Source organism: Schistocerca serialis, chromosome 12 (genome assembly GCF_023864345.2).
Source record: "Schistocerca serialis cubense isolate TAMUIC-IGC-003099 chromosome 12, iqSchSeri2.2, whole genome shotgun sequence".
NCBI lineage: Eukaryota > Metazoa > Arthropoda > Insecta > Orthoptera > Acrididae > Schistocerca > Schistocerca serialis.
Window position 1 is genome coordinate 35,443,819 of NC_064649.1, and position 16,021 is coordinate 35,459,839.

The 16,021-nt window shown below is 37.6% G+C and overlaps 1 protein-coding gene across 1 annotated transcript in view; it reads left to right on the top strand.

The window, feature by feature from the left end:
- LOC126428394 (synaptic vesicle glycoprotein 2A-like) overlaps positions 1 to 16,021 on the top strand; it is a 169,708-nt gene that overhangs the window by 48,055 nt on the left and 105,632 nt on the right. The window contains exon 2 of the mRNA XM_050090318.1: positions 15,861 to 15,947. Coding sequence (XP_049946275.1) covers positions 15,861 to 15,947 — 87 coding nt within the window. The remainder of the gene's footprint in view (positions 1 to 15,860; positions 15,948 to 16,021) is intronic.

Consider the following 16,021-nt stretch of genomic DNA (forward strand, 5'->3'; position numbering starts at 1 on the left):
AGGAACAGGCGATGGACAGATATAGAGGAAGGGGAAATGAACAGAGAGGGGGAGAGGAGGCATACAGAGTAAGGAAAGAGGAGGAGATGGACAGAGACATGGGGAGGAACAAATAGGCAGAGAGATGGGGGAGGAAGAGACGAACAGACAGAGTCAGAGGAGGAAAGAGTCAGAGAAAGAGAAGCTGGAGGAGCTGAACAGGGAGAGGAGGAGATTAACAGAGGAAGTGGGGGAGAAGACTGACTGGGGAAGACGGAGGTGGAATTAAAGGGGATTGAGGAAAAGGACAAAGAGAGGAGAAGGAAGAGGGGGAGAAAGGGATGCACAGAGGGAGAAGGAGCAGATGGTCTCATGCAGGAGGAGCAGGTTCACAGAAAGAGTGGTGGGAGAAGATGAACTGGAAGTGGGGGGAAGGGGGAGTTAGACTAATAGATGATCGGAGTAAATACATACCGGGGCTAAAACGGGCACTCAGCTAGTATGGAACAAATTAATTAATTCAGAGTCACAACAAAGGGATAGAATGACGGATGATTGTTTTAAAAGAATTTAGAAGCAAATCTGCAGTTTGATGTGTGATATATGCAAGCAACTAATTTCTACTGGGGTAAAGAGATTAAAGATAATTGTTGGAAAGATTGGACACATTCTCCACATTTCCCGGCGAGTAGTGTGTCCAGTTTTCCCCATCGGACTCAGTGTCACACATAAAAATATCAAACTGAAAGAAACGACAGTGAACTACATATGCAGGACAAAAGACGTTGTTTAAACGTTCATATTGTAACAAAATATCACTCATCGTTTAAGTAAGGTAACAGTTCTCGTAATAATAAACTGAAGAGGCAAAAGAACTAGTACACTTGCTTAATATCGTGTAGGGTCCCCTCGAGCACACGGAAGTGACGCAACACGACGTGGCAAGGACTCGACTAATTTCTGAATTAGTGCTGGAGGGAAGTGTCACCATGAATTCTGCAGGGCTGTCAATAAATCCATAAGAGTACGAAAGGGGGTGGAGATATCTTCTGAACAGCACGTTGCAAGGCATTCCAATAAGGCTCAATAACGTTCATGTCTGGGGAGTTTGTTGACCAGAGAAAGTGTTGAAACTCAGAAGAGTGTTCCTGGAGCCACTCTGTAGCAATTCTGGACGTGTGGGGTGTCACATTGTTTTTCGGAATGCACAATGGACATGAATGGATGCAGGCGATCAGACAGGATGCTTCAAAGTCGTAAATATATCTATCAGGGGTCCCATATCACTCCAACTGCTCAAGCCCCGCCATCGTTACAGGTCTTCCACAGGCTTGAACACTCTCCTGCTGACCTGCTGGGTCCATGGATTCATGAGGTTGTCTCCATACCCGTACACGTCCATCCGCTCGATACAATTTCAAACAAAACTCGTCCGACCAGGTAACGTGTTTCCGGTCATCAACAGTCCAATACTGGTGTCGACAGGTCCAGGGGAGGCGTAAAGCTTTGTGACGTGCAGTCATCAACGGTACACGAGTGGGCCTTCGGCTCCGAAAACCCATATAGACAATGTTTCGCACGCTGGCACTTCTTGATGGCCCAGCACTGAAATCTGCATCAGTTTGCGGAAGGGTTGCACTTCTGTCACGTTGAACGATTCTCTTCAGTCGTCGTTGGACCTGTATTTACAGGATCTTTCTCTGGCCGAAGCGATGTCGGAGACTTGATGTTTTACCAGATTCCTGATATTCACGGTACACTGGTGAAATGCTCGTACGGGAAAATCCTCACTTCATCGCAACCTCGGAGATGCTGTGACCCAGCGCTCGTGCGCCGACTATAACACCACGCTCAAACTCACTTAAATCGGGACAACCTGCCATTGTAGTAGCAGTAACCGACCTGTCTTACATAGGCGTTGCCGACCGCAGCGCCGTATTCTGCCTGTTTACATATCTATGTATTTGAATACGCATGCCTATACAAGTTTCTTTGACGCTTCAGTGTATAAGTGACTTACCTTACAATGAAAGGGACAAAAGAGGAAACCGCCTAGTAGAATTTTGCAGAGAGCATAATTTAATCATAGCTAACACTTCGTTTAAGAATCATGAAAGTTGTACACTTGCAGAAGACCTGGAGACGACGGAAGATTTCATATTGATTGTATGAGAGACAGAAATTTAGGAACCAGATTAAATTTTAAGACATTTCCAGGGCCGACTTCATTGGTTATGAACTGTAGATTAAAACTGAAGAAACTGGAAAAAGGTAGGAAATTAAGGCGAAGGAATCTGGATAATGTGAAAGAACCAGAGGTTGTTGAGAATTTCAAAGGGAACATTAGGGGACGGACTAGAACAGTAGAATCCAGTAGAAGACGAATGGTTAGCTTTACGAGATGAAATAGTGAAGGCAGCAGAGGATGAAATAGTTAAAAAAGACGAGACCAGGCAGAAATTCTTTGGATAACATACTAGGTACTGAATTTAGTTGACGATAGGAGAAAACTAAAAAAACGCAATAAATGAAGCAGGCGAAAGGGAATACAAATGCCTAAAAAATGTTATTGACTGGAAATCTAAAATTGCTGAGCAGGAATGGCTAGAGAACAAATGTAAGGATTTAGAAGCGTATTTCACTAGGGGAAAGACAGATACCGTCTACAGGGAAATTAAGGAGGCCTTTGGCGGAAAGAGAAGCAGCTGTGTAACTATAAAGAGCCCAGATGGTAAACTACTCCTTAGCAATGAAGGGAAAGGAGGAAGGAGTATGTAGATGATCTGTACAAGGGAGATGAACTTAAAAGCAATTATAGAAAGATGGTAGATATGTTACTACCAGAAGAATTTGACAAAGCTCTGAAAGATATTAGTGAAAACAAGGTCCCAGAAGTAGATGATATTCCAGCAGAACTACTGATAGCCTTGGGAGAGCCAGACATGACAGAATTGTTCCATGGGGTGTGCAAGACATGAAACAGGCGAAATACCTCCGACTTCAAGGAGAATTTAGTCATTCCAATTACAAAGAAAGCAGTGGCAGTCGCTGAAAAGTGTGAAAATAAGGTTAATAAGTCATTGTTGCAAAATACTGACACGAATTCTTTACAGAGGAATGGAAAAGTTGGTAGAAGCCGACCTCGTGGAAGATCAGTTTGTATTCCAGAGAAATGTAGCCAATACTAACCATACGACTTATCTTAGAAGGTAGGTTAACGAGAGGGAAACCTACATTTGTAGCATTTGTGGTTTTAGAGAAAGCTTTTGACAATGCTGACTAGAATACTCTCTTTCAAACTATGAAGGTAACAGGGGTAAAGTACAGTGAGCGAAGGGTTGTTTACAATTTGTATATAAACCAGATGACAATTGTAAGAGTCTAGGAGCGTGAAAAGGAAGCAACGGTTGAGGATGTAGAGGGACAGCGTTAAAAACTATCCCAAATTCTATTAGGTCTGTACATTGAGCAAGCATTAAAGGAAAACAAAGAAAAATTTGGAGTAGGAATTAAAGATCAGGGAAAACGAATAAAGACTTCGAGGTTTGCCGATGACATTGTAATTCAGTCAGATACGGCAAATGACTTCGAAGAACAGTTTAACGGAATCGACAGTGTCTTGAAAGGAGGATATAAGATGAACATCAACAGAAGCAAAAAGGATACGGGAATGTAGTAGAATTAAATCAGGTGATGCGGAGAGAATTAGATTAGGAAATGAGACACTTAAAGTAGTAGGTGAGTTTTCCTGTTTAGGAAGCAAAATAACTGGTGATGGTCGAAGTAGAGAGGATATAAAATGTGGACTGGCAATGGCAAGAAAAGCGTTTCTGAAGAAGAGAGATTTAACATAGAGTATAGATTTAAGTGTCAGGAACTTTTTTCTGAAAATATTTGTATGGAGTGTAGCCATCTATGGCAGTGAAACATGGACGATAAACAGTTTAGACCAGAAGAGAACAGAAGCTATCGAAATGTGGTGCTACAGAAGAAAGCTGAAGATTAGATGGGTAGATCACGTAGCTAATGAGGAGTTTCTGAATAGTATTGGAGAGAAGAGGAATTTGTGGCACAACCTGACTAGGAGAAGGAATCGGATGGTAGGGCACGTTCTGAGGCATCAAGTTCATTACTGGAGGGAAATGTTGGGGTAAAAACTGTAGAGGGGTCCTGAGAAGTGAATGCAGTAAGCAGATACGGAAAGATGTAGGATGCAGTAGTTTTTCGGAGATGAAGAAAATGTTCAAATGTGTGGGAATTCCTAAGGGACCAAACTGCTGAGGTCATGGGTCCTTAGACTTTGTAACCTCCCCACAGAAATTTTAAATGAAAATATTATATAGAAATGGAGCCAAGAAGCAATATCGTCCCCACACAAATATTTAAATAAAAATTATAATAATAAATGGGACCCAAGAATAACCTCCCTGCAATGAAATGTACTGACAAAGGCAACAAAAATGTGAAATTCGCAATTTGACTCTGGTGTATGCTCCCACAAAAATAATGAAAGTCAATTCAGTGATAAGAAAATCTCAGTGATAATGATAACTCAATTAAACCGAAATATCGGTCTTTGGCCCTGTGCAAAAATCAGAATTAAATTCTTACCTCATTGTAACAGCTAGTCAAAATTCTGCTCTTATTCTTGCGCACGGCTCGGAGGAACTGCATTGCAAATAATAATATTCCTTTTTTTTTGTAATTTAACTGAAAACTGAAACTTTTCTTTAAGGGAAGTGGAACCAAATCGTTACTTCAATTAAATAAAAATTTTTTTTGAAAAAAACTGCTTTGAAATCAAAATTGTTATTGGGGGCACTTGTTGGAAATTAATTACAATAAATAAACTTTGCATTATCCGATGATTATCTTAATTAACAGTATACCTCATTCAGCATCTTGACCAGTGTTGCCGACAGACTACATCACACAACCGCACTGGGCTGCTACTACTGGCCGACGACTCTGCATGACGACTACTAGCGTACTGCTCGCAACTGTACTACACGACTACTACTAACAGACTGCTCGTAACACTCGCGCGGTCAAGCGCATACTAACCACGATAATAGGCTCTCTGGTCAAAGATTTTAACGTGCCTCACCATCGCTGCTACGTTACATACGTGTTTCATAACCTCCACTGGGGGGGGCAAAAATTTGGCAGCGATGGTGAGTCATTTGGACTTGCCATCGCAAGAAATTTTTACAATTTACAGAAAATTCAAATTTAGTACATAAATTAAATGTTGTGCACATGCACCGAGTACAAAATATATCAGACAAAGACAGGATGTGAGTACAAAACATAGTAGTAAATCAGAAAACTGTATATACAAATTATTTGACAGAAAGCGAAGTGCACAGGCACTGAATATATTCTTTAGCATAAACAGAATGACAAAAAAAAAAAATCATACACACTGAAGTATTGAACATATAGAATGAGTACAAATCATATTGAAAAATGAGAAAAGTGCACAGGCACTGAAGTTCAGTAGAAAACATATTAACACCTAACATAAGTGCACATGCACTGTAGTTCAGAACATATCCTCAAAATAAAAAAATGTATATACAATATAAAAGACAAGAGTGCACATATACTGTACTTCAGAACAAATCGAAAAAATGACTTTAGCGTTTTCGCAATAAATAAACATAATGGCAAAAAATCATGTCGACCAGTGACATAAGTGTACTCGCACTGGAGTTCAGCGAATCAAAAAAAATGTATAACCCATGAACATAAATAATGTTAGCAAAAAATGATTTTCACTATGTGACAAGAATTAGGATAGGAAAGGGAAGGATTGCATCATGGTAGTAGCACTTTAGGTTGCACACAGCTGTTCTGAAAGTCCATATCTTTCCACAGAAGTACAACACCAAGTGACACAATTTGAAGTTCTTTTCCCATCAGAATTTATCAGTGTACCCAAGACACTGAACTGTCGTAGTAATGTTCCATGTTCTCATTTTGGCAGTACACTAGGTACACCAAACAGTGGGACCATAATAACGTCTTCATCGCTCACGGTGGTGGACAGCATGTCGTGTCAACACCACGCTCTTACAAGGCACACCAACGTAGAATTAGTGCAAAACCAAAGATAGTGCTCCATGATCACTAGGATAAACAGGACAAATGGACATTGCAGTAATTCAGGGTAGTTAGCTCATGAGGTGAAGGACATTAAGTCACATAATATTGACAATTACAGTCTTCATTAGTAGTTTGCGGCATTCATAGCCCAGTTATTGAACATTTCTGTACCAAGTATGTAGTATTACAGAAAAATGTTCATTAATTGTTTTACATAGAATCAGTAGCCTTCTTTTCCTAGTTACAAAGCATTATTAAATAATCGCATTCATTTCCAGTTACAAAGCATAATTAAGAATCATTAGCCTTCTTATAATTACAAAGCTTAGCATCATTTGTCATTTCAATATAGTAAGAATCATTAGCCTTCTTCTAATTACAAAGCATTATTAAACGATCACATTCATTTCCAATTACAAAACATAGCATACTTAATTAATCATTTGTCATTCCAATAGTAATAATCATTAGCCTTCTCCTAATTACAAAGCATTATGAAACAATCACATTCTTTTCCAGTTACAAAGTATGGCATAGTTAATTTATTATTGGTCATTCCAATAGTATTAATCATTAGCCTTCTCCTAATTACAAAGCATTATGAAACAATCGCATTCTTTTCCAGTTACAAAGTATGGCATAGTTAATTAATTATTTCTCATTCCAATAGTATTAATCATTAGCCTTCTCCTAATTACAAAGCATTATGAAACAATCGCATTCTTTTCCAGTTACAAAGTATGGCATAGTTAATTAATTATTTGTCATTCCAATATAGTATTAATCATTAACCTTCTCCTAATTACAAAGCATTATGAAACAATCACATTCTTTTCCAGTTACAAAGTATGGCATAGTTAATTAATTATTTCTCATTCCAATAGTATTAATCATTAGCCTTCTCCTAATTACAAAGCATTATGAAACAATCGCATTCTTTTCCAGTTACAAAGTATGGCATAGTTAATTAATTATTTGTCATTCCAGTAGTATTAATCATTAGCCTTCTCCTAATTACAAAGCATTATGAAACAATCGCATTCTTTTCCAGTTACAAAGTATGGCATAGTTAATTAATTATTTCTCATTCCAATAGTATTAATCATTAGCCTTCTCCTAATTACAAAGCATTATGAAACAATCGCATTCTTTTCCAGTTACAAAGTATGGCATAGTTAATTAATTATTTGTCATTCCAATATAGTATTAATCATTAACCTTCTCCTAATTACAAAGCATTATGAAACAATCACATTCTTTTCCAGTTACAAAGCATAATTAAGAATCATTAGCCTTCTCCTAATTACAGTTAATTAATCATTTGTCATTCCAATATAGTAAGAATCATTAGCCTTCTTCTAATTACAAAGCATAGCATCATTTGTCATTTCAATATAGTAAGAATCATATTCTTTTCCAGTTACAAAGTATCAACATTGAAAACAAGAGTTAATTAATGGCATAATTAATAACATAATTCGTTGAGTGATATTAATTATTGGCACTCAGTGGCCAGCAAGTATTGAATAGAATAAAACATTGTTCCTCATTCAGTATTATTCAGATCATTAAGAAGTCATTATTAAAAATCAGTTAATTAGAGTCATATCACTAATAATCATGGCCATTATAAGTAGTCTCATTACAATAAACAGTGGCAGTCCTTAGCTAGTTACAAAGCATTATTTTATATATATATATATATTTTTTGTATCATTAAGAAGTCATTACTGAAGTGACATACTATTCAGAGCTAATCAGCATTACTCAGAACTTTCTCAAACTGGTATCACTATTTGGGACTGGTAATACACTTTTTTTGTTAGCAATGCATTGCGTTGGGATCGATAATTAATTGCTGAGGCATAACACTATTTGCATTTGACCTATTGCTGCTAATGAGGATAGGTAACGTCATTCGTCATGAGTCAGCTGTAGCAAGGTTATGTAACAAGGCAGTATATGTGATCACATTTATAAATGATAAACACAAATGGGTAAAAAATAAAAATGCAAGTACTAGAACAGGTATAATAAGTAACAGGTTTAGTAAGTATCATGAAAAGCTTCTCCTGGAAAAAATACAAAATGGATTATTGACCTGAAAGAAGAAACGCTCACTATGCTGAAAAGTAGTGAACTTCGAATTAACAGGTAGTGAAATGTGTATAAAATGTGTTCCATAGCTGTCCTTTCCAAAACTTTCCGTCATCCTACTATGCAATATAACGCCTGCTGTCAAAACAAACTGCAACAAATACTTAAATAACTACATACCCTAAATATAACTTCAACATTATCCTCATCTGTAAAGAAAACTTCATTATCCATATCATCATAACTTCATTATCATCACCTGTAGAGAAAAACTTCATTATTCATAATACCATATCCTTCATCATTATTCATCAGTATTCATTATCATCTGCAAAAAATCACTTCATTACTCATTATACAACTATTCCTTATCTCTAGCATATTTCATCACTAAAACTAAGATGTGTAGTTCCGTCTGACAGCCTGCATCAATCACCTTGTATTCTGAAAGAAAAAATTAGTTAAGACTGCTATTCTACGATGAGTATAGTATATTCTTGTTAATGCTTGTTAATCCTGATCCATTTACTCTTCCCCATAAAGTTATTGCATCTCCTTTCGTTTATTCTGTAGGTGAAATTCCCATTTCTGTTGAATTTATTTCTTACACGCATCATTTCTTTCTGAAATTGATGAACAAAGATTAATGTCTTGCATTTAAATCATATACCCACTAACTAACGACTAGTTTATGGTGACATAATTAAGCATACAGCATAACATGACAGAAAACGTAATATGTCAAAGACATTGACAGTGTTCAGATGCAAAAATGTACACAGAATAATACAATGCAGCAGCAAAAAATGTAAAACAGTCACGATCTTGAGATGTCATAAGGCAAAAAGAATGTCAAAGTCAACTGGTGTGTGTTATATCTTAACTATTTCACAGTACATACAAACAAAACTGGAGTACAATCATACACACAAAAAATGGAAAATGTGCATGGTCTGATGTGTAACGACAAGAAAAGCGACCTGCTAACCTTACCTTGTCGGGCACTTGCCAAGAAAAAATACGATAATCATCAGTAATTAGTCATGTGAATATAATTGCATAAGTAAATGTCATCATAGTGTGTTGAATCATAAAGTGTCTTCATTCAATAAACGGTTTAATGTTTGAGATATGGTGATTGCCTTTCGATTTTCTGGTTCTCAAAGTTTCGACGTGTACAACATTGGGGTGAGGGATGCTGCGAATCCGATATGGACCTGCGTATAGAAGTTCAAATTTACTGCACTTACCTTTTAATTTGCTGGATAAATAGTGTGTACGTACTAATATCTTCTGTCCAATGTGAAAGTCGCGGCGTCTACAAACCTGTTTTTGCTGTCTTCTCCGGCGCTCTGCGGCACGTTTGATGTTGTTCAGCGCAATGTCAATTATTTCGTGGTGTCTTAGTCGACGACATTTAGGGAAGTTTACTAATTCTTTAATTTTGTTTGGTGGTTCAACATTTTTCAGTATAACAGATGGAGATAGCATAGTGGATTCATTTGGAATGGAATTAATTACATCTTGGAATGAGAGTATGTGTGTATCCCAATCAATATGTCTTTTGTGGCAGTATATTCTACACAGTTTACCAATTTCTTTCATTAATCTTTCACAGGGGTTCGAAGAAGCATGGTACTTGGATATATAGATCGGAGAAATGTTTCTGGCTCGTAACATGCGTGTCCATACGCTACATCGAAATTGTGATCCATTATCAGAAATTACTTTCATCACATGCCCTACATGAAATAGAAAATGTTTTACAAATGCTTTCGAAACACTTTTAGCAGTAGCTTTGCGTAATGGAGTGAAAGTAACAAATTTTGAAGTGAGCTCAACAGCGACAAATATGTAGCAAAAACCTCTGTTAGTTCTCGGAATCGGACCAAAAATATCTACTGCGGCCATGTGTCTTAATTTAACAGGTATAATGGGATATAATGGAGGAATATGTGAAGTGGTGTCTGATTTAGCTTTCTGGCAAATTTTACAAGACGCTAAAACTCGTCGTATACGTTTCTCCATGTTGGTAAAATAACAGTTCTGTCTCAGTATAAGAAAACATTTTCGTGCTCCGTAATGTGCGTAACTTAAATGAGTGTACCAGATTAATTTGTTGACCAGTTCGTCAGGAATGCATAATAACCAATTGTTGCTGTCAGGATGAGAGCGGCGAAACAGAATGTCATTGCGTACAGTGTAGTGGTTTCTAATCGTAACATTATTCTTATCCTGCCAAAGGTGTTTAATTTCTTTCCACACATTGTCTTTATTCTGCTCTTGTGCTATGTCCTGTAATGACGATGAAATAAAGTTTTCAAATGCAACTTGCTGAATGTACATGACACTGAAATTTGTTTTGCAGAAGTTGGTTGCTACGTCTTGCTGATTGTTGCTCAGAGAACGCGATAGTGCGTCTGCTATAACATTTTGTGTGCCGGGAATGTGAACAATCGTAAAATTAAATTCTTGTAAATATAGTTTCCATCTACTTAACCTGTCGTGAGTGAATTTAGCCGAAAGTAAAAATTGTATCGCTCTGTGGTCTGTGTAAACGGTGGTATGTCTGCCATAAAAAAGGTATCGAAATCTCGTAAAAGCCCATACAACACATAATGTTTCCAGTTCTGTAACGGAATAATTTCGTTCAGCAGGTGACAAAATGCGGCTTGCAAATGCGATGTTTTTAATTACTATTGAACCATCTTCTTCAATTTCCTGGAAAATGTGTACGCCTAAAGCGGTGTTGGAACTGTCGGTGGCAATGGAAAAATTTCTAGTAAGATCTGGGTGCGATAAAAGTGGAGCATTCAACAGAGCATGTTTCAGGTTCATGAATTCAGAATGTGCTTGCTTATCCCAAGACCAAATAGTGTTTTTACCTGTTAATTGGCATAATCTAGGCGTGTCTAAAGCAGAGTGATGAATAAATTTACGAAAAAAGTTAATTAAGCCCAAAAAACTGCGTAGTTGCTTCTTTGTCGTAGGAACAGTAATGTCACGTAGAGCTTGAAGTTTTTCCGGATCAGGTGCAATGCCTTCTGCTGAAATTACGTGTCCAAGAAATTTTATGGAAGTTTTGCCAAAGTGCGATTTACTAAGATTAACTGTAAGTCCTTGTGCATGGAAAGTTTGTAACAGTTGTTCAAGAATCAGATTGTGTTCAGACCAATTAGCTTCTGCGATAAGAATGTCGTCTACATACGTCGTAATTCTGTCCTTAATGCAAACGTGTGTCGGATGGCGTCAAAATTAATAACATTTTCGTGAAGAAGATTCTGCGTGTCAAAATTATTGCTTACGTTACTGGAATATGAAACCTGTACTGTATATGGTCAAATTCTATCGTACGTGCTGTTATTTACGGGAGAATATTGTGGCATATCCACTATATGAACTGCTCTGTTATTTCTTATTGACCTGTTACGCTATAGATGACACCTATTGTCTGTTTCATTCATCATAATATGTTGTTGCTGATGTTGTTGCTGCTCATAAGATCGACTGTTATTAAATGTACGCTGAAAATTGTGCTCATTATTTTTACGTCTGTCGTAATAGTCATTCCTATACGGTGTATTGCGATAGGAATTGAAATACTGCCTTCTTTGTACGTAGTTGTTTCCTTGCTGACGTACGTTACTATTTGTTGTATCAGGGACTATACGTGCTCGCGGTGAAACATTAAAGCCTGGTTGACCTTGTGGACTGCATTGTTGGTTACGCATGCTAAGCGGCTGACTTTCATGCTATTGTGGTGAAAAACATCTATTGTTACCAAAAATGTGGTTCCTGTTACTAATAATTTTACACATACTGATGATCACGATTTTATCTGTAATTAAAATTACGGCGGTAGTTGTCATTACGGGAGTGCCTACTGAAAATTGTCACATTCGGTAAAATATTTGTCATATCCGGTTTTCATTACTCGTTTCTTAATACTAGGTAGAGCAATAGTTAAAGAGCAGTTTGGATAGATATAAAGGATAGTAGAAGAGAAGGCAGCAGTGCAGAAAACTAAAGATGAAACAGCACTGCTACAGCTCGGGGCCCTATGCTCGCTACGGCACATATTCATTAAAGCGTAATGAATCCCCTGAGGTCTATTACGCACTGCAAATAAATTTTAGCTTTTGCGTTGCAAGCAATAGCGGTAAAAATTCAAAAGCAAATTGTTGTATTCTTGCTAATTCAAATTTCTGCATTATAGGCAATGCTGTTGTAAATACAAAAATAAATTGTCGCATCTGGTTCAAAGCTAGCTTCTCCATTACAGGTAATAGCGGTGAAGGTACAAAAATAAATTGTCGTATACAGCTCAAAGCGTGTACCTGTGTTCCGTCATTATTAAATTCTTTACATTTTCTTGCGGATAAAAATTGCTCGTAATCTACGTTCTCGTCACTCAGTTTGAGAACACGTTCAGGTTTGTGTGTGAATTTGTTTGTCTGTGTCATTTCGTACTTCAAGTTACGTAGCTTTTCAGATTTTAAGTCGCGTAGCTTTTCGGATTTTAATTCGCGTAGTCTCTGTAAATTGTTCAATTATACACGCTGCGTGACTCTGACAAATGTTCATAAAGTGGCGTCTGTTGTGGTATGTTATTAACTGAAATGTTTTTCATCTCTGTTACTTCTTGTTGTAAATTTGATAACTTCCTACGTAACGTGTTGTTAGATGAATCGATCTCATTAATTGTCTGCTGTAAATTTTGAAATTCAGGTGTTTGGATAAATGAAACCGGTGCAGTATCGTCTGATTTATTGTCATTAGTATTTTCGATAACATCAATACGACTGGCCAATTCATCACATTTTTCAGTCAGTATTTTAACCTGATCATCGGTTTTAGAATCAGACGCATTAATCTGTTTTTGCAACTTACGCGTAGTTTAGCTCAGTATTTTAACATCAGCTTTGATGACATCGCAATCCTGTGTTAGATCTAATTGTTCGAATCTGTCTGTCACTGTTTGAATATTTACTGTGTGTGTATCTGTTTTTGATTTAAGATCAGAAATTTCATCCCGTAATTCCGCGTTCAACTGTTCTATGGTATTAATTTTGTCGGACACAGTAGTAATATTATTGTCTACATACGTTTTTGCCTTCGCAAACATTTTACGTTTGTCTTCCTGTCTCTGTGCTGTGATTGTTTCCATTACTTGTCGTTTTACTTTGTTTTGATCCTGAATAAATTTACGGAAACGCGTATCACTGTTTTGTATGTGAAGATTAAAGCGTTCGTCAATCTGAGAGTTCTGTTGGTCGAATTTCGCGTCGATCTTTTCATCCATTGTGCGCGAAAGTTCTGCTGTCATTGCTTTAAACTCGTCACGTAATTGTGTAGCTTTTTCAGAGCATTGTTTAGCGACTCCGCTAATTTCGTCTCTGAGTGTTTCTGTTGCGGCTGTTTGCATTTCCCTTAATTCTTGCGCAACAGACTTAATTTCTTCGCTATTTTTTCGTGAACAAGCCTCAATTTCCACGCGCAACTGTTCCTTAGTGTCATGGCACTGCGCGGCAACGGCTCTAATTTGTTCACTAAGCTGTTTGGAATTGTCATCCAATTTTTCATTCTGTTGTCTGACCTGTTCACTAAGTTGTTTGAGATTTTCATTATTATTGTCTAATTTTTCATTCAAGTATTGTTTGAGTTTTTCATTATCTTGTTTGTTCTCTACACTCTGTTGTTTGACCTGTTCACTAAGTTGTTTGATGTTGTTGTCTATTTTCTCACTATGTTGTTCTAACAATCTTGCCATAATTCGTTCAAAGCCAAAATTAGCGTTTATACTCTCTGAGCTGTTTAGTTGTGGATCTGGAATTGTCTCGCTGACTGTAACCATTTGGTTATTCTGAGATTTAGAAAAAGGTTTGTCAGTCGGATGTACACTGTCATACCTTATTTCGGAATTAAATAGATCCGTCGTACTTTCAGTACACTGTCCACTTTCATTAGAAATATTTGTCTGAATGTTACTTGAATTTTCCAAATCGGGTGTCTTAAGCTCGGCAGCGCTCATTACAATAGAGCGTCCCGCGTCATCAATTGTCGTCAAATTAACAGACGAGACAATTGAGTTCGTTTGTTCATCATTAAGATAAAAGTCATCATTAGTGGTTGTAATGCACTGATTTTTAGTGAACGCAGGATTGACATCATTACACTGCGTGTCACATGTCCTATCGGTAAAGTTGTTTAAATCGGTAGTTTCGTTCGTAATACCTCGCGATACACTATTCAGTCTTTCGCGGCATTTTTACAATAGTCACAATTTTTCACAAAATAAATCAGCACAATACAAAAGCAACACACAAATACAACAGAGCAACGAATTGCCGTTGACCTGTAGAAAGAAAGTCACAAGTTAATAAAAGCGTTGCGCCAAATCCTAATTATATTTAAGCAAATAAGAGCAGATATCTGACTGTTGTTCTATAGACTCTCAACGAAATACGATCCTGGACTGGGTGTCGCCAAGTGTAACCTCCCCACAAAAATTTTAAATGATAGAAATATTATATAGAAATGGTAATGGACATTGCGCTAAGTACAACCTCCCTAGCAAAATTTAAATGACAGAAATAATAAATGAATGGGAGCCAAGTATAACCTCCCTAGCAATTAAATTTAATGACAATAAAAGTGAGAATCGCGATCTGACTCAAATATAAATTCTTCACACAAAAAAATTAAAGTCTACTCAGTGATAAGAAAATCTCAGTGATAATGATAACTCAATTAAACCGAAATATCGGTCTTTGGCCCTGTGCAAAAATCAGAATTAAATTCTTACCTCATTGTAACAGCTAGTCAAAATTCTGCTCTTAATCTTGCGCACGGCTCGGAGGAACTGCATTGCAAATAATAATATTCCTCTTTTTTTTTTTGTAATTTAACGGAAAACTGAAACTTTTCTTTAAGGGAAGTGGAACCAAATCGTTACTTCAATTAAATAAAAAATTTTTTTTAAAAAAAACTGCTTTGAAATCAAAATTATTATTGGGGGCACTTGTTGGAAATTAATTACAATAAATAAACTTTACATTATCCGATGATTATCTTAATTAACAGTATACCTCATTCAGCATCTTGACCAGTGTTGCCGACAGACTACATCACACAACCGCACTGGGCTGCTACTACTGACCGACGACTCTGCATGACGACTACTAGCGTACTGCTCGCAACTGTACTACACGACTACTACTAACAGACTGCTCGTAACACTCGCGCGGTCAAGCGCATACTAACCACGATAATAGGCTCTCTGGTCAAAGATTTTAACGTGCCTCACCATCGCTGCTACGTTACATACGTGTTTCAACTTACACACTACTTAAACTAATTATGCTAAGAACAACACACACACACACACACACACACCCATGCCCGAGGGAGGCCCGAACCTCCGGTGGGAGGGGCCGCGCAATCCGTGACATGGTGCCTCAAACCTCGCAGCCGGAGAGGAAGAGGCTCGCACAAGATAGAGTAGCATGGAAAGCTGCAGCAACCCAGTCTTCGAACTGATGACCACAACAAAATGCACCACCTTATGACCGAAAATCAGATACATTTTTACTAAAAAATAATGGAACACGGTTCCACTGTGTTGTGGTGTGTATTAGGATTAGTGTGACCTGTGGCTGCTGTTTTCTATGTTTCAGCAGAGGACAAGGAGCGAGCTGAGAATGGCGTGGCGAACGCAGACGTCGACGCGGAGACGCCGTTCGAGGTCGCTGTCGCCCTCACAGGTCAGTAGGACAGGCCGGGTTTTGTGCCAAGGGTAACAGTTTATTTTTCTCATTCTATCACCTAATACCCTGCT